Source organism: Olea europaea, chromosome 7, assembly GCF_002742605.1.
Source record: "Olea europaea var. sylvestris chromosome 7, O_europaea_v1, whole genome shotgun sequence".
Classification (NCBI taxonomy): Eukaryota; Viridiplantae; Streptophyta; class Magnoliopsida; order Lamiales; family Oleaceae; genus Olea; species Olea europaea.
Genome location: NC_036243.1, coordinates 592839 through 612223, shown reverse-complemented (window position 1 = coordinate 612223; position 19385 = coordinate 592839). Strand labels below are relative to the sequence as shown.

Sequence of the window (19385 nt, the reverse complement as noted above, 5' to 3'; positions counted from 1 at the left end):
AAACCGTTCCATAATTATATTTAGACCCGACGGTTCCATTTACTAGATATCCGAAAATTTTGGTTCGGTTCGGTTCTTTGTTCGATTCTAAAAAGAACTGAACCGAACCGAACCGACCCGACCCGCGCCCACCTTCAGCATTGACTACATTTGAATTCTGGATTGGGATTTATTTGGCAACCAAAAATGGAAGAAATACGTAGGAATCTGGTGCCACCCCAAAGACATTTGCTACTAAAACAAGCATTTTTAGTATCCAATGCAATGATTTTGCAATTGTGTAATCCGTTAATGGGCATACACAATAAGCTTTCTTCCAACCAAATCAAGCACCTCTAGTACTATATGCAATCATTTTGCAGTCGTGTAATCAAAGCTTTTCTACGTTGAAAGAACTCATCTTGAGGGAGGATAACACACATATATATAAGAATGATCTCCTAAACAGATTCAAGTACAATGACAACGAAGGGGAACCGAAGCACCTGGAGGTTTTCTCCTCTCGCGGATAATAGTTCCCTTGATCACGGGCAATTTTTGGTGTATCTTTCTCCAAATATGATTCACGGCACCATCTGGAGGAATTGGGCCAATGCCACCTGTGTAACCATTATCATACACAAAGATGGGTTGAACCTGAGCCATATTTTTCCGGAATCCATCCTTCTGTTCTTCAGAATAGCTTCTAAGATGACTCAAAAGCCAATTTGGCCTCAATGCATCACTAACTGCCACGAAGACAGAAAATTCTGAATAATCCACCATTCCTTCAAACGGAAGTTCTATGTCGTCACTAACAATGACTGGTATACAAAGACTTTGGATGGCATCAAAAAGCCTACACGATGTGGGTGTGTCCCCTGCAGGGTGCAAACAGAACTCCGATGTCCTCATTCCCTTTATCGATTGCTCCCTTCCAGTAGCATTGGGGAAGCCTTCTTCCATTATAACTCCAGGTTTGTTGATCAATAAATCCCATAATTTTTCTCGAACAAGTCCACCCTATATATATAATGAAACAAATATTGTAATATCATTGATGGGAACCTCAAAAAAACAGATATTAATAAAGTAAAACAAACAAGAGAACATTGACCAGTAGAAAAGCAATTGACAGCATTTTATAATTTGCTAGAATAACCAGGAAATAGAAAAAAACAAAATATATGTTCATCCAATAACAAGAGTTCAAAAAATAAAAATAAAAAAATTCACTCCAATGATTTACTCGAGATAACTGAAGGATTGAAAAATAAGTTTTGGAGTCTATTCAGTTCAATTGGCCCACTCACTGTGCCAAACTCAACAAGAAAAGCAAATACAAATAAATCACCTTTTAATGAGTAGTGGTAGCATATTCTGAACACTAGCAAAAAAGGATGGTTGATGCTACCTCAAGGAGAAAATGCATAATCGGTTTAATATCTAATGAAACAACTTTGAAGGTCAGGATGGGAAATAGGTTAGAAGGCACCTCTAAAAAATAATAATAATAAATTCCCTAATTTGTTTCTTCCACCTATACCCTGAGCAAGCTACATCCAAATTCTTATAAATGAATAGAGGTAGCATAAAGTGGACCCTTTTAATTTTGTTGAAATGCTTTCTTATGATTCTTCTATATGGATTATGGTTTATGACAAGTATGATTTCGTATCTTATTCTTTTTTTAATCATTTTACTGGTCTACATCATGAAGGCAAAATGGCCTTGATATCCGATTTATCCTTGTGAAACGATGAATACAACTACCACTTCCTCAAAAGATTTCCTAACGAATGTTCTATGATAATAAAACTGAGCCATGACATTCTCATTAATTCATCAGTAGTTAGATAAAGTGCCTAAGTTAGCCAGGCTGAAAAGGAGAATAATATTAATAATCAGCTCCAAGTAGTTCATAATAGAGAATATTAGTAGTCAGCACATCTTGAAACAAATTATTGCATTTAGCTAAACTTGCTGGAAGGAGAATGCTAACCCGATGCCTATGTTTAGCTCCTTTGAAATAAAGCAGGGTGTGGCGTTTCTGGTTTTCTGATATGTGCAACCTAGGAAGCAAATGCGTATATGGCACAATAACATCTTTTAGCAGTGAAACTTGGGTGTGACGTATCATCTCTGTTGAGCTATCATTGGATGCTTTAGAGTCAAGCCTGTACCATCCACCAAAATCCACTACAAGCAGAACCGACGGGGCTATCTGATCTTTGACATGCCACATTGCAACAGGATCTGCCAAAGAATGCTTCAAGTTTTAACATAACCTGACAATCCAGAAACTAAATATAAGAGATTTACACAAACAATAAGTTATCCTATGTTCGCTAGGTTGAAGATTAATATATAGAATTAGGTCTCAAATATTCAGAGACTAGCAATAGTATCAATTGACAATCACCATAATAACATAGTTCTTGGTTCTAAAATGAATAGATTTATGCTAGATAGCTAAGTGGCATTTTTGACCTGACGGCAGATTAAGGGAAAGAGGCTTGCACTAAATTCCAAATACAGAAGCCAGTTAACGGAAGGATTAACAATTGATGTTGATATGTCAAATGCTGATTGTGCTGTTTAAATTTTTAAGCCCTCATTAGACAGATATCCACGATCATAAGCTATATCATTCAGCATAATAGCAACTGACTTCACAAAATTTAAATTTTCTATCCTAGCAGTTTGCACATTTTGGTTCTTTTTGCCTTGTTTTTTTCCCCAAACAATGAAGTCTGACCTTCATTTTAAGCAAATACTTCCATCAGCATTTTCATTGATAACACAAAGTTTTCTTACTTTTCCATTTTCCCTACAATTACTTATCCACCGTTATAAAATTAATATTTGAAACTAATTTGAATAAGCACATGATAGAAGGCCAGAAGCTCTTGCTCACTATATATACTCAATCTTCAGAGTAGAGAAAGATACCTTTGTACACCAAGCTTCTATGAGAAATGATTACATGGTGGTTATCACGAGAGACTAAGATCTTGCCTTGGGCGAGTCACAAATTCCACACCACACAGGTAAGTAGATATTACAAAGAGAATTCCAAGGGTATGAGACAAAACTCTTAGGGTCTGCTTGGGAGCTTATTTAACCCGTTTTGACCCTTTTTGGGTGGCACCATTCATGAGAGGTTGAGAAAATTGGTGTTTATTAATTTTTTGGGCACTGTTTTGAGGGTTTAAAACCATCCAAAATTGGTGTAATGTAATTTTGGTGGCACTGTTTTGAGGGTTTAAAACCATCCAAAATTGGTGTAATGTAATTTTGGTCGTGTATATTTCAACCCACCAAATCGGTGTGTTTTGGTTGTTTCTCAAATTCTCTTTTAATTTTACTCTCTATAAAATAATTATTTTCAACCCACACATTTTGTTGAAAACTAAATTGTAAACTAAAATATAATAATTAAAAATTACTCATAAATAATTTCAATTTTTTTTTTTTTAAATTGCTTACAACATAAAATCATACTAATAATACAAATTTTCACTTATAAAATATAAAAAGATACTTAAAAATCAAAAATCACTTGCGCGTAAAAATTATTTAGAAGTACAAAATTAACTTATAACTATAAATTTTACTTAAGTAAAAATTATTTATAACTTAAATTTTCATTATAAGAATATATTTCACTTTTTAAGTTAAATTAACATAAAAGTAAAAAAAATTAACTTATATGTAAAAAATACTTATAAGTAACATTCACTAATGAGTAAAAAAATTTCATAAGAAATTATAAATTGGAAATTTTACTAAGGAACATACATGTAATTTTATTCTTTTAACTGCTATGTAATGAACTCTCAAGCATAGGTTGGAGTGTTTAAAAAGGTCACTATTAAGAATCACCCAAAATTGGAGGTAATTAAAAAAAGCACCATAACCGGTATCTTAAAACTCCCAAACATGGCATTAATAAATGTGTAATTTTTTAAGGTACCGATTTTGGGCGTTTATAAGGGGTCTGATTTTTGTGGTTTTGAAAATCGGTTTTAAAACAATCCAACCCATGCTTGGAGTTTATTATCCAACAGTTCAGTTCTGAATGTTTTTTAAAACAATAAATTACATATATGCCTACACATGAAAAAAAGAGAGGTATGTGTAAGCAATATGTAGTAAATGTGTATTTCACTCCTTACAATTCAATATAGCTTTATGTACTTTATCCAACCATTTTTTTTCTTATCTTGCATGGACTAACCTTTGAACTAATTATTGTTGCTTTAAATAAGCTCTTGCATGCCAATAATTTTCTATTGAATTATAAGATAAACAAACTCAAATATAATTGTAAAGCTAATTTCCATGAGTAGGTACATCTAAGCTCTTTCTGAAACGTTTGGAGAGAATGATTTATGAAAAGAATTTCTTTTCTTTTTGACCAAACTTCATTACTTTTCAGGGTAGATTTGAAAATGATTGTTTTACAGAGTGTAAAATGGAAGAAATGTTGAAAAAGGCCAAAAAACACTAATTCGATGGGTTGAGAAATACAATCAAAATTACACTATACTAATTTGGATGATTTTTAAATCACCCAAAACCAGTACCCAAAAAAATTAACAAGCACTTGTATTCCCAACCTCTCATAAATAGTGCCATTCAAAAAATCAGTGTGGGGGGGGTGTGGGAAGCAAGCAGGCCTTAATAGAATTTGGCAAAATAACCCGTGACTGTGCAAAGTTGTACGGGGACTCACTAAGCTGGGCCTTTTAAGGAAGCGGATCACTTTGTACAGGGAATCTAGGCTCTTTTACACTCAGAATTATGCATACAAAAAATAGCAAATTTCTTCCAATCATTAATCTTATTGATAACTGACTGATAATCTGATGATAGATTCAAGAATCAAGTTTGCACTTTGCAAAACAATAACATCTACTTCATGGATTAAAAAGGCAATTTAACACCCATATAATTATTCTTAGAAGTAGCTTCATTTTATCTCGCTTCGTTAGTATTTGGTTTTGATTCTTCTGCGCGTAATACATTGTTTAATTATGAACTACTGCATATCAAAGCCAAAAAAATGATAACTAATGCAAAATGCAGTAGCATTTCCATGAAATACTAAGCAAAATACTTTGTTTCATTTAGCATAAATAATAAGCAAAATGCAGTAGCATTTCCATGAAATACTAAGCAAAATACTTTGTTTCATTTAGCATAAATAATAAGCAAAATGCAGTAGCATTTCCATGAAATACTAAGCAAAATACTTTGTTTCATTTAGCATAAATAATAAGCAAAATGCAGTAGCATTTCCATGAAATAGGCAAATAACACTTCGACAATTACCTGTAAGAACAAAGACATGATCCCGCCCTCCCGATCTTTGCCAAGCCTCGGACTTTTTCACCAAATCGACCACCATTCGCTGCCTCTGATAATCCTCATTCTCTTCCACCTTCTTCCTGAACACACCCTTATTGCTCACCAGCTGCAATTCAGCACTCAAAGTCGCGAAAAATGGCACAAAAATCACATCCGCCTCACGATAATGAAACACCCTTTTAGCAAAAGACTCTTTCTTTACCTCCTCCGGTGTCAACAAATCCCCCAAGATCCAGTACTCCGCACTGTACTGTTTTATTATAGGGTTCTCAGGATATGGCAGTAATTTACCAGGATATCTGTGCAAAAGGGTCATTCGGATTTCATTATCCACTTCACTTCCGACCCTCGTATCATCGCTTAAGGCCCAGTATTTTCTTAAAAGGTCGTAGTTTAAGGATCTGGGCAGGTCTAATACGTAGACTTTGATGGAATTCTGGGTGGCAGCGAGGGTAGTTTGGGAAATTTTCAACGGAGGCGGGGCGGTGGTGTAGTGGTGGTAGAAGAGAGAAGTTACTTCTATATTTTGAAGCTTAGCCAACCACGCTCAGAAATATTCCTGGGCCTAATCTTACAAATTTAAATTTCGTAGGTCATCGTAAGAGCAACTAAGAATGGAAAAGAGACCAAACATGATCTCCTGGTGATGGAGAATCTGTCATTTGGTCGAAACATAACGAAACAGTATGATCTTAAAGGAGCTCTTCATGCTCGATTCAATTCTGCTGGCAATGGATCGGGTGATGTTCTCTTGGATCAGAATTTCGTCAATGATATGAATGATTCACCTCTATATATCAGTATGAAATCGAAGCGTAACTTGCAAAGAGCTGTGTGGAACGACACTACTTTCCTCCACGTGAGTTTTGCACCCAATTTTTTACTAAATATCTTAATCTATATTGTTCATAACTAAGGGCTTGGGCTTCTCACTATCCTTTTTTGCTCGCTTTCAGTCGATCAACGTGATGGATTATTCTCTACTTGTGGGAGTAGACACTCAACGTCGGGAACTGGTCTGTGGCATCATAGATTATCTCCGACAATATACATGGGACAAACAATTAGAGAATTGGGTCAAGTCTTCGCTGGTTGTTCCTAAGAACCAGCAGCCAACTGTTATCTCTCCAAAAGAATACAAAAAGAGATTTAGGAAGTTCATGGACACCCATTTTTTGTGCGTGCCCGACCATTGGTGCTCCCATAGATTGAGTAACCCCTGCAAACTTTGTGGCACCGCAACCGAGGAGGAAAACGGTTCTTTGCATTTGAAGCCTCGAGAGCGTGGGGATTATGATGACGATTCTAGACCTCTAGCAAAGTCTCTAGAGCAACCCAAACATGCAGATAAATCTCGTCCCAGTTCTCCAAATCATGGACGAAATGGTTTTTCTGCCTGAACGTTATCAGTCCACTTTCGTGTTAATGAATTTTACTGTATGTTGTGTAGATATTGGTTCAGTATGGCCGCTCACTTTCTGCTGTTTTTTTCCAGCAAAGTTGATGGGGGCATTACGTCTATCTTCTTTTATAGGTTATTTCATATTTATTGCATATAAGTTTTGTATGTATATCTTCTTGAGTAATTGTAAAAAAAGAAAAAGAAATTGTCATTGGTATTCTCTAGAATTCTATTCTTTTATATGCTATGAATGGGAACGAAGTATTAGGGATTTGGAAATATACCTTTGCCTTTTACAGATTATTCCCAGATCGTCTCGGATTCCTCAACCAGCTTAGCCAGGCCGATTAGACCTGTCTGGTTCACCGAGAAATGTGGTGGGACTTGGTCGATCCGGTCAATAAAACAGGATAAGTTAGAATCCCCTGTAGATGCTGATATGGAGAATCAGTTTTATGAACGAATGACCAAAATGATACCTGAAGGTTGATACATTCGCATGCCCATCGCAGCTCGATCCACCGTCGATGGCGTCAAACCAAAAATTGAGAAAATCATTTGAAGAGAACTTAGTGTAAATGGAGGTAGGTTGAGGGGGACGTGTTTTTCAAAGGTCTGGCTTTTTTTGCAGCTTGATTAACCATGTGGGCTGAGAGTATTACGGATCAAGAATGGCTTATTTTTGACGATATATACAGAAAGAAATAGACATGGCACGGGTTTCATGTTGATTATGGCCTGTCAAGTATTTTTTAAGGTAATATTGTCATGTACAGTGCATTCCTTGCTAAACAAGGATGAGAAACCAGCTTTAAAGGGCAAGTCATTTTTCTGAGATTAATATATTTCCCACATTAGGATCTTTATGTTAAAGAATTAGTGCCTATACTGAATATTCATCATCCGTTGAGTCAAATGAAACTTGTTGGACGATCAAGTTCAACTATTGAATTTGCTACATGTACAATCTAGTTTGACAATTTTGATTGACAACATCACATTCATCTATCTCAAAAACTATTTTTTAAATCAATGGCTACAATTTTGACACCAACACCATTTTCAAGTATGATTGTACAAATAGCATAATTGAAAACTATTCATAGTTGAATGATTTGGGGACAAAGACTCGTAAACTGAAAAGATTGACGACGAGGGTAGTGTACTAAGTGAAAAATCTAAGGTTGGACATTGTCTGATTATGTTCGGTTCTAACTAGAATCAAACCGGACCTGAAATTTTCGAGTATTTAGTAAATGGAACCGTCGGGTCCAAATTTAATTATGGAACCGTTCGGATTCAATTCTATTCGATTCGGTTTGGTTCTTAGGTTCCGTATTATAATTAAATTTTTTTAATATTTACAAAGTTATATTAATTCAACTAATGATATTTTCAATCTTAGCTCTTACCAAATAACGTAGTCTAATTTTATGTGTTTTTTGCATCTTTCTTTGCTAAGTCTTTCATAGAATTGATTGTTAAAATCACAGGAAGAGGAAAATAACAAGCTCAAAATAACTAAAAAAGGTGGTGTCGAGATTCAATTCGATTTCTCCAGAACGATAGAAACGACTGTAGAGTAACAGATTTGGATAAATTTTAGGTTGATTTGATTAAGTTGGCTTTGAACTAAAAATCAGAAATAGGAAAATCATATTTTTTGGTTTGAACTAAATTAATTAATTAACAAATTTATTTAGAAAAAATAAATTAATTAAAAAAATTAGGAAGATGTAGTTTTTGATCTAGAAAGCGATTCAAATCCGTTGGTTCTTGATTCATATATCCGTTCGGGTATTTAATTTAAGAAGAACCGCTCGGTTTGGGTTCGACTCTACTCGGAAATTTTGTCCAGTCCTATAAAAATCTTCCATCTACAACAAGCGTTAAACGATGAAAACCAATAAAGAAGTCGAACAAACTGCTGGTATTGGATTCCCATTTCTGCATCCTTGTAGGTTTAATAGCTCGTTGGACAATCTTCTTTCATAAGCCATTTAAGACTGGTAACAATGCTATCAAAGTAGCACCCTTTCTTGGAAGGCTCTCGACATGTCATCTGATGAGGGCTACTTCTAGATAACACTCGTTTGGTAGTCACGGATCTCAGAAAATAGCCCACCATTGAGGTCAATTTTGAAGATAGGTGGATTGCATCAATTAGGGTTGGGCAAATCTCCCGAACCGAATCGACCTGAACCGAACCCGACGGTTCTTGTCAAATTAAATACCCGAATGGATATCTGAATTGAAAATCGACGGGTACAGTTCGATTCTCGATTCTAGACCAAAAATCGAATAAGAACCGAATCTTTCTAATTTTTTTTTTTTATATTGAGTAAATCAAATTATTTTAATTTTAATTTTTTCTAAACAAATTAACAATTTCTAAATCCAAATTTTTGGCTCAATAATTTGTTTCATTTCTAGTTTTTTAATTTTTGGCCCCATTATCCATCTTATTGTTTCATTTTTTAGTCCAACAAGATTCAATCCACTAAATAACTCTAAATACCTACACTAAAGTGCATAACGTTGTCTCGACTCTCGCAGTCTCACTGATATTTCAAACCTTATACAATTGTCGACCGATACTGCGACCTCCGCCGATCAAAACTTTGACCCTAATGATCATTTGAACAAAATAGTCTACTAGTCTTTAATATTTTAAAACTATTGAATGTATCATTAGTTGTATTTATATAATGTTGTTATAAATGTTGAAAAATTTAATTATATTACAGAACCGAACCGAACCGAACCCGAACGATTCTATAATTATATTGAGACCAGACGGTTCCATTTACTAGATACCCAAAAATTTTGGTTCGGTTCGATTCTAAAGAGAACCGAACCAACCCCCGCCCACCGCTAGCATCGACTACATTTGAATTCTGGATTGGGATTTATTTGGCAACCAAAAATGGAAGAAATACGTAGGAATCTAGTGCCACCCCAAAGACATTTGCTACTAAAACAAGCATTTTTAGTATCCAATGCAATGATTTTGCAATTGTGTAATCCGTTAATGGGCATACACGATAAGCTTTCTTCCAACCAAATCAAGCACCTCTAGTACTATATGCAATCATTTTGCAGTCGTGTAATCAAAGCTTTTCTACGTTGAAAGGACTCATCTTGAGGGAAGATAACACATATATATAGGAATGATCTCCTAAACAGATTCAAGTACAATGACAACGAAGGGGAACCGAAGCACCTGGAGGTTTTCTCCTCTCGCGGATAATAGCTTCCTTGATCACGGGCAATTTTTGGTGTATCTTTCTCCAAATATGATTCACGGCACCATCTGGAGGTATTGGGCCAATGCCACCTGTGTAACCATTATCATACACAAAGATGGGTTGAACCTGAGCCATATTTTTCCGGAATCCATCCTTCTGCTCTTCAGAATAGCTTCTAAGATGACTCAAAAGCCAATTTGGCCTCAATGCATCACTAACTGCCACGAAGACAGAAAATTCTGAATAATCCACCATTCCTTCAAACGGAAGTTCTATGTCGTCACTAACAATGACCGGTATACAAAGACTTTGGATGGCATCAAAAAGTCTACACGATGTGGGTGTGTCCCCTGCAGGGTGCAAACAGAACTCCGATGTCCTCATTCCCTTTATCGATTGCTCCTTTCCAGTAGCATTGGGGAAGCCTTCTTCCATTATAACTCCAGGTTTGTTGATCAATAAATCCCATAATTTTTCTCGAACAAGTCCACCCTATATATATAATGAAACAAATATTGTAATATCATTGATGGGAACCTCAAAAAAACAGATATTAATAAAGTAAAACAAACAAGAGAACATTGACCAGTAGAAAAGGAATTGACAGCATTTTATAATTTGCTAGAATAACCAGGAAATACAAAAAAACAAAATATATGTTCATCCAATAACAAGAGTTCAAAAAATAAAAATAAAAATAAAAAAATTCACTCCAATGATTTACTCGAGATAACTTATGGATTGAAAAATAAGTTTTGGAGTCTATTCAGTTCAATTGGCCCACTCACTGTGCCAAACTCAACAAGAAAAGCAAATACAAATAAATCACCTTTTAATGAGTAGTGGTAGCATATTATGAACACTAGCAAAAAAGGATGGTTGATGCTACCTCAAGGAGAAAATGCATAATCGGTTTAATATCTAATGAAACAACTTTGAAGGTCAGGATGGGAAATAGGTTAGAAGGCACCTCTAAAAAATAATAATAATAAATTCCCTAATTTGTTTCTTCCACCTATACCCTGAGCAAGCTACATCCAAATTCTTATAAATGAATAGAGGTAGCATAAAGTGGACCCTTTTAATTTTGTTGAAATGCTTTCTTATGATTCTTCTATATGGATTATGGTTTATGACAAGTATGATTTCGTATCTTATTCTTTTTTTAATCATTTTACTGGTCTACATCATGAAGGCAAAATGGCCTTGATATCCGATTTATCCTTGTGAAACGATGAATACAACTACCACTTCCTCAAAAGATTTCCTAACGAATGTTCTATGATAATAAAACTGAGCCATGACATTCTCATTAATTCATCAGTAGTTAGATAAAGTGCCTAAGTTAGCCAGGCTGAAAAGGAGAATAATATTAATAATCAGCTCCAAGTAGTTCATAATAGAGAATATTAGTAGTCAGCACATCTTGAAACAAATTATTGCATTTAGCTAAACTTGCTGGAAGGAGAATGCTAACCCGATGCCTATGTTTAGCTCCTTTGAAATAAAGCAGGGTGTGGCGTTTCTTGTTTTCTGATACGTGCAACCTAGGAAGCAAATGCGTATATGGCACAATAACATCTTTTAGCAGTGAAACTTGGGTGTGATGTATCATCTCTGTTGAGCTATCATTGGATGCTTTAGAGTCAAGCCTGTACCATCCACCAAAATCCACTACAAGCAGAACCGACGGGGCTATCTGATCTTTGACATGCCACATTGCAACAGGATCTGCCAAAGAATGCTTCAAGTTTTAACATAACCTGACAATCCAGAAACTAAATATAAGAGATTTACACAAACAATAAGTTATCCTATGTTCGCTAGGTTGAAGATTAATATATAGAATTAGGTCTCAAATATTCAGAGACTAGCAATAGTATCAATTGACAATCACCATAATAACATAGTTCTTGGTTCTAAAATGAATAGATTTATGCTAGATAGCTAAGTGGCATTTTTGACCTGACGGCAGATTAAGGGAAAGAGGCTTGCACTAAATTCCAAATACAGAAGCCAGTTAACGGAAGGATTAACAATTGATGTTGATATGTCAAATGCTGATTGTGCTGTTTAAATTTTTAAGCCCTCATTAGACAGATATCCACGATCTTAAGCTATATCATTCAGCATAATAGCAACTGACTTCACAAAATTTAAATTTTCTATCCTAGCAGTTCGCACATTTTGGTTCTTTTTGCCTTGTTTTTTTCCCCAAACAATGAAGTCTGACCTTCATTTTAAGCAAATACTTCCATCAGCATTTTCATTGATAACACAAAGTTTTCTTACTTTTCCATTTTCCCTACAATTACTTATCCACCGTTATAAAATTAATATTTGAAACTAATTTGAATAAGCACAAGATAGAAGGCCAGAAGCCCTTGCTCACTATATATACTCGATCTTCAGAGTAGAGAAAGATACCTTTGTACACCAAGCTTCTATGAGAAATGATTACATGGTGGTTATCACGAGAGACTAAGATCTTGCCTTGGGCGAGTCACAAATTCCACACCACACAGGTAAGTAGATATTACAAAGAGAATTCCAAGGGTATGAGACAAAACTCTTAGGGTCTGCTTGGGAGCTTATTTAACCCGTTTTGACCCTTTTTGGGTGGCACCGTTCATGAGAGGTTGAGAAAATTGGTGTTTATTAATTTTTTGGGCACTGTTTTGAGGGTTTAAAACCATCCAAAATTGGTGTAATGTAATTTTGGTCGTGTATATTTCAACCCACCAAATCGGTGTGTTTTGGTTGTTTCTCAAATTCTCTTTTAATTTTACTCTCTATAAAATAATTATTTTCAACCCACACATTTTGTTGAAAACTAAATTGTAAACTAAAATATAATAATTAAAAATTACTCATAAATAATTTCAATTTTTTTTTTTTTAAATTGCTTACAACATAAAATCATACTAATAATACAAATTTTCACTTATAAAATATAAAAAGATACTTAAAAATCAAAAATCACTTGCGCGTAAAAATTATTTAGAAGTACAAAATTAACTTATAACTATAAATTTTACTTAAGTAAAAATTATTTATAACTTAAATTTTCATTATAAGAATATATTTCACTTTTTAAGTTAAATTAACATAAAAGTAAAAAAAAATTAACTTATATGTAAAAAATACTTATAAGGAACATTCACTAATGAGTAAAAAAATTTCATAAGAAATTATAAATTGGAAATTTTACTAAGGAACATACATGTAATTTTATTCTTTTAACTGCTATGTAATGAACTCTCAAGCATAGGTTGGAGTGTTTAAAAAGGTCACTATTAAGAATCACCCAAAATTGGAGGTAATTAAAAAAAGCACCATAACCGGTATCTTAAAACTCCCAAACATGGCATTAATAAATGTGTAATTTTTGAAGGTACCGATTTTGGGCGTTTATAAGGGGTCTGATTTTTGTGGTTTTGAAAATCGGTTTTAAAACAATCCAACCCATGCTTGGAGTTTATTATCCAACAGTTCAGTTCTGAATGTTTTTTAAAACAATAAATTACATATATGCCTACACATGAAAAAAAGAGAGGTATGTGTAAGCAATATGTAGTAAATGTGTATTTCACTCCTTACAATTCAATATAGCTTTATGTACTTTATCCAACCATTTTTTTTCTTATCTTGCATGGACTAACCTTTGAACTAATTATTGTTGCTTTAAATAAGCTCTTGCATGCCAATAATTTTCTATTGAATTATAAGATAAACAAACTCAAATATAATTGTAAAGCTAATTTCCATGAGTAGGTACATCTAAGCTCTTTCTGAAACGTTTGGAGAGAATGATTTATGAAAAGAATTTCTTTTCTTTTTGACCAAACTTCATTACTTTTCAGGGTAGATTTGAAAATGATTGTTTTACAGAGTGTAAAATGGAAGAAATGTTGAAAAAGGCCAAAAAACACTAATTCGATGGGTTGAGAAATACAATCAAAATTACACTATACTAATTTGGATGATTTTTAAATCACCCAAAACCAGTACCCAAAAAAATTAACAAGCACTTGTATTCCCAACCTCTCATAAATAGTGCCATTCAAAAAATCAGTGTGGGGGGGGTGTGGGAAGCAAGCAGGCCTTAATAGAATTTGGCAAAATAACCCGTGACTGTGCAAAGTTGTACGGGGACTCACTAAGCTGGGCCTTTTAAGGAAGCGGATCACTTTGTACAGGGAATCTAGGCTCTTTTACACTCAGAATTATGCATACAAAAAATAGCAAATTTCTTCCAATCATTAATCTTATTGATAACTGACTGATAATCTGATGATAGATTCAAGAATCAAGTTTGCACTTTGCAAAACAATAACATCTACTTCATGGATTAAAAAGGCAATTTAACACCCATATAATTATTCTTAGAAGTAGCTTCATTTTATCTCGCTTCGTTAGTATTTGGTTTTGATTCTTCTGCGCGTAATACATTGTTTAATTATGAACTACTGCATATCAAAGCCAAAAAAATGATAACTAATGCAAAATGCAGTAGCATTTCCATGAAATACTAAGCAAAATACTTTGTTTCATTTAGCATAAATAATAAGCAAAATGCAGTAGCATTTCCATGAAATACTAAGCAAAATACTTTGTTTCATTTAGCATAAATAATAAGCAAAATGCAGTAGCATTTCCATGAAATACTAAGCAAAATACTTTGTTTCATTTAGCATAAATAATAAGCAAAATGCAGTAGCATTTCCATGAAATAGGCAAATAACACTTCGACGTTTTTTTGTTTCCCCTTTTTTTTTTTTTTTTTTTTTTTTTTTTTTTTTTTTTTGATATCCAGGCATTCCAGCTTACACTAGACTAAATCTTGGACCCCCAAAATCCATACCCCTAGAACCTTGGAAAGGGTAAATCGCAGGTTATGCCTCAACTGGATCACAGGTTCCCCCCATTGTCTGTACACTTCTGCGCACAAGAGACCATCATCCACAGTGATTGTTCCATACCAATTTTTTTGGCCGCAGGTTTCCATCAGGAATCGAACTCTCCACCCTGCCGTGGAAGCAAGACAATGTTGATTGATCCACTAGTTGAACTGTGCCCCGGGGGCAGATCTACACCATGTTTGTTTGGGTAAAAAGTTGCTCAAATTTACTTTTAAATAGCTTTTATCTTTTCTTACAAGTTACAATTTTCTTACTTTCAAATTTAAGCCTATGTTTGAAAATCATTATTTTAAAACTTTTTTTTTTTTACATACTTATTTTTAACAATATATTCGTATAATAAAATATTCTATACTTAAATCTAAAAAATTTCCATCATCTTAATTACACATTTTCCTAAAAATTACTTTTCAAAATATTATTTTTCTCAAATAATAGTTGTCAAACAGGGGCTAAAATTCCTCCTTATGTTATTAAGCCTCTTATTTATGTCCATTATTTCATTAAAATGAGTTTTGCGATGGTGAATTATTGGAGGATGTGTAGTTAGAAAGTATAAAAAACTATTGGTTTGTGTCAAATATTTTATGTTAAGAGTATGATTGAAAATGAACCTGAAAAAAAATGAGTTTTGAAATAATGAGAATCAAATAGGACCTAAATCTTGTTTCTTTGTTTTTTGTTGTCTCCTAGCACCACACTCCACGTATAGAAACCAAATTCCCTCGTCACCACGTACAATTAGTACAAAGACTCCTAAATCCATCTCGAAGGTTTTCTTCTACCTCCTTACATGTGCATGCATTTGAGTTGAGTAGGGGAACCGAAGGCAAGCCATTAGAAAAAGGGTAGAATAATTGACTTGCCCTTGGTCGAGATACATGGGTGGTAGATGGAGATATTTTTCCCACCTCCAGATAGATATGTTGATGGATAGATGTTAATCTTGTGTCAAATATACGGTTGGACAAAAGTCCCAAACCCAACCCACCAAACTGAGCAGGTTTTCTTAAGTTAAATACCGGAATGGATATCTGAATCGAAAATCGACGGGTTTGGTTCAATTCTCGATTTTAGATCAAGAACTAAAAAATCGAACAAAAATCGAATTTCCCTATTTTTTAATTAATTTATTTTAAATAAACAAAATTATTTTATTTTTTTAAAATAAAATTGCTAACTAGTTAATTTAGTTCAAACCAAAAAATATTATCCTCCTATTTCTAATTTTTTGTTTAAAGCCAATTTAATTAAATTGATCTATGTTTTATCCAAATTGTTACTTTACTATAGTGTCGGTTCTACCATTCTGAAGAAATCAAATTGAAGTTTGACAATGCATCTCTTAATTATTTTAAGCTCGCTATCAACATTTGCTTGTGATTTTAACAATCAAATTTATGAAGAACTCAGCAAAAAGAGACGTAAAAGATATATAAGATTGGACTACGTTATTTTATAAGAGTTAAGATTGAACATATCATTAGTTGAATTAATGACACATTGTAAATATTTAAAATTTTAATTATAATACGGAACCTGAGAACAGAATCGAACCCGAACAATTTCATAATTAAATTTGGACCTCACGGTTCCACTTACTAAATACTCGAAAATTTTGGGTTCGGTTCGGCCCTCATTGGAATTAAATCAAATCGAATTGAATCATGTCCAGCCCTAGTCAAATATGTCATATTGGAGTTCTTTGGACAAGAATAATTACCTTTAATAGCATTGATTCATCTCTCCACCACACTTTTAGGAAAGGACAGAGCCTCTAGCTCCAACATAATTAGATATACGTGTCAAATGGATTATAGAAGCGTTGTGCTTCATCTCGCGAAATGAGATGCTTTACCAACAGAACATGCTACCGAAAGTCCTTATAATTCGAAAAGCTAGCAAAATATTGTTGGAAAAAATGGATGATTTGTGAGTAAATATTTATCAATTAGTATAATCAATTGAATGACAAACATAATTTAACAATAATATAAAATAAGGAGAGACTTAAAAAAGCAAGTCTCGAAAGTCACATCTAAGGCACTGTCTTAAAGTGGTGGTATCTCACCTTCATGTTGGTTCTTTTGACACTACACGACTTCAAAATAAAAACACATATGACTCATAACCAGTTTTCCTTCTATGGACATGACTATATGGAGATAAGTGAACGAATCTTTATTGAATTACCAAAAATATAAGAATATAATATGAATTGTATAGAATTTTTTCCTTCCAAGTTATTATATTACAGTTCTACTTTTTAATGAGTCTAGTCCTTGTCACGTGCGTTGCACGAATGTTGTATTTATTGTGTTTTTATTAATGTAGAAATTGTGGATGTTAAAAAAATGTTGAAAATTTGTTGCATTATTCAAGAGTCTTGGGAGCATATTATTGCTTCACTAATGCTCAATCTATAAAATCCACATGCATACACTTATCGTTGTAGTTAGTTATATAAACCTAAAGTGAAGGAGCTCATACTGTTTCAAAAATCACTATCTTCTAAATCAAAAATTAAAAACTACCTAGTGCATGTGTTTGATTAGTCTTGACAAGTATGTGAAAAAAGCAGAATCTATTAGTGATATCATTATGTCTGAACTACATAAGTATTATGGAAGTCTTAAGATATTGACAAAAAAAAAAATACACTTGCTCCGAGTCAAGGAAAATATTGGAGGTCTGCATACAATGTTCTGTTCAATTCAACAATTTATCCTTTGCGATTCATCAACTTTCTAAACAATGGACCCATTTTCTCTATTAAACTTTCATCAGATGCATCACAAAAGAAATTCTAAACAATTGGATCATCAACTACACACAAATTATAGGAATATTAATTCCAATTAAGTACTGATTGGTCCAATGATTTTTTTGCAAAATTGACGAAAAGATCAAACTCAATCGATCAAAAACTACAACTTCCAAGAAATCATCACAATCAACAAACTTGAAAATGAAACAAGTGGTCTAATATAATTTGTACTCAATTGCAAGTTAGTTATGTGGAGATGAATCCAAGGATGTATGAAAAAACCTTTTGGTGGATTAGTTTTCAGTTGCAAGTTAGTTGCATGGAAGCATATATGAAATATATTTGTAAAAGAGTTGAACAAATGGGGATTCTAGAACTTTTTACTCAATTATTGCAACAATATATTCAACACTGCCATCATATTATGTTATATATCACTAATTCATAATAAAACATTGTAAAGATACATGTTAACTTAAATAATCAAATCGCCATGGAGAAATGAATGCTTATAATAATTGAATTAAACAAGAAACATAACACACGTGGAAGAGAAAATTAAATAGACACATCCACTTTGCACCGCATTAAATATCAAGTTTACTTCATTTAGTATACAATTTACTCACTTTTTTTTCACTTCTTTATACTTTTAATTGAAAAAATTGCTATAGATATCGATAGTCATTCAATGAAATGTTAAGGTGTCTTGAAACAAAAAATCACACAACTTTCATCTTCCATTTACTAAGTACAGTAATCCATCCTTACTAATACTTGATATCAGAATAGCAATGTAAATTTAACTAACCGTTAATTGTTCGGCATGCTTGCCTTGAGAAGCAAAAAAATTTAAACTCTTCCATATTCCTCATAAAGTATGTAGCTAGTCCAGAAAGTAAACAAGTACTCCATTGATATATGGATGAAAAATTTGATATTCACCCATAACAAAAAAACTTAAAGGCATTGTAGATGATTAAGAAAATGCAATTTAAAAAATATACATCTACAACTCTAAAATCTAAGGCGTGTGATGTGAAAGCTATTCCAGCAGAAGTTTTCATCCATTCATTCGGAAAAATAAATAAATTCTTAAGAGTCAAAATATCTCGTCTCCCAAAATAAGGACTACAGTAAACCTTGGATACACAAAAGTAGAAAATCTTGTAGGTAAAAGTACCAAAAAAAAAGGAAAAGAAAGAATAAAGGAAGAAGTGTGGAGGTAGGATAAAAAAGATTAAAAAACAATAAAAAAAAATAAGAAAAAGAAAAGAAAAGCCCAATAAGAAGTTAGCTATAATCACCTTTTATAGGTGAAAATCAATTTCTACAATTAAAACATTAAAATATAAGTTCTAATATGAATTATGTTGTTTTAATTTGTGTTAAAACTAATTATTAAATAAAAAGATAGAAAATTAAATGGTTTAAATATTGAAAGGTTAAAATTACCGCAATCCTCCACAAGTTTTAAACTTTCAAAATAGATAAATATATAATACAGTGGCAACGTTATATCGTGTAATACGTGTAAGGGTCTTTTGGACTTGAACATCACTTAGTGTTATCCATTTGAGGGAGTCATAATGGACTAAGCCTTAAATTAGATTTCTTTGGTCAAACTTCAATTGTCCCACACACAGTATCAATTTTGGGCTTTAGTTCATAGTTGGGTAGCGCTCTTAATGGCC

General features: G+C 33.3%; 3 protein-coding genes across 3 annotated transcripts; 1 reads left to right on the top strand and 2 right to left on the bottom strand.

Moving 5' to 3' along the window:
* Nucleotides 1–386: 386 nt before the first annotated feature.
* On the bottom strand, nt 387–5986 carry LOC111397625 (probable arabinosyltransferase ARAD1). The gene is made up of 4 exons (XM_023024629.1): nt 5980–5986; nt 5317–5871; nt 1982–2235; nt 387–1002 (listed from the first exon to the last, which is right to left on the bottom strand). Exons 1-4 carry the CDS (start codon nt 5984–5986, stop codon nt 451–453), a joined length of 1368 nt encoding a protein of 455 aa, XP_022880397.1. The 3' UTR covers nt 387–450.
* LOC111396604 (putative 1-phosphatidylinositol-3-phosphate 5-kinase FAB1D) lies at nt 5871–7035 on the top strand. Its single transcript, XM_023023022.1, has 2 exons — nt 5871–6211; nt 6309–7035. The coding sequence occupies exons 1-2, from the start codon at nt 5999–6001 to the stop codon at nt 6750–6752; spliced, it is 657 nt and encodes a 218-aa protein (XP_022878790.1). The 5' UTR covers nt 5871–5998; the 3' UTR covers nt 6753–7035.
* Nucleotides 7036–9804: 2769 nt separating this feature from the next.
* Nucleotides 9805–11755, bottom strand: LOC111396603 (probable arabinosyltransferase ARAD1; the record flags this gene model as incomplete). The annotated part of the gene is made up of 2 exons (XM_023023020.1): nt 9805–10494; nt 11480–11755. Coding segments are annotated over 2 exons (828 nt in total), but the record flags the coding sequence as incomplete, so codon positions are not given.
* Between the last annotated feature and the right edge of the window lie 7630 nt (nt 11756–19385).

Excerpts from the sequence above, each read along its gene's own strand:
- LOC111397625 (XM_023024629.1), bottom strand. Across the intron at positions 2,236-5,316 it reads TCATGTCTTTGTTCTTACAG|ATCCTGTTGCAATGTGGCAT; the intron begins GTAATTGTCGAA and ends ATTCTTTGGCAG. Across the intron at positions 1,003-1,981 it reads GAGCTAAACATAGGCATCGG|GGTGGACTTGTTCGAGAAAA; the intron begins GTTAGCATTCTC and ends TTATATATATAG.
- LOC111396604 (XM_023023022.1), top strand. The coding sequence starts at position 5,999 with ATGGAGAATCTGTCATTTGGTCGAAACATAACGAAACAGTATGATCTT. Across the intron at positions 6,212-6,308 it reads ACGACACTACTTTCCTCCAC|TCGATCAACGTGATGGATTA; the intron begins GTGAGTTTTGCA and ends GCTCGCTTTCAG.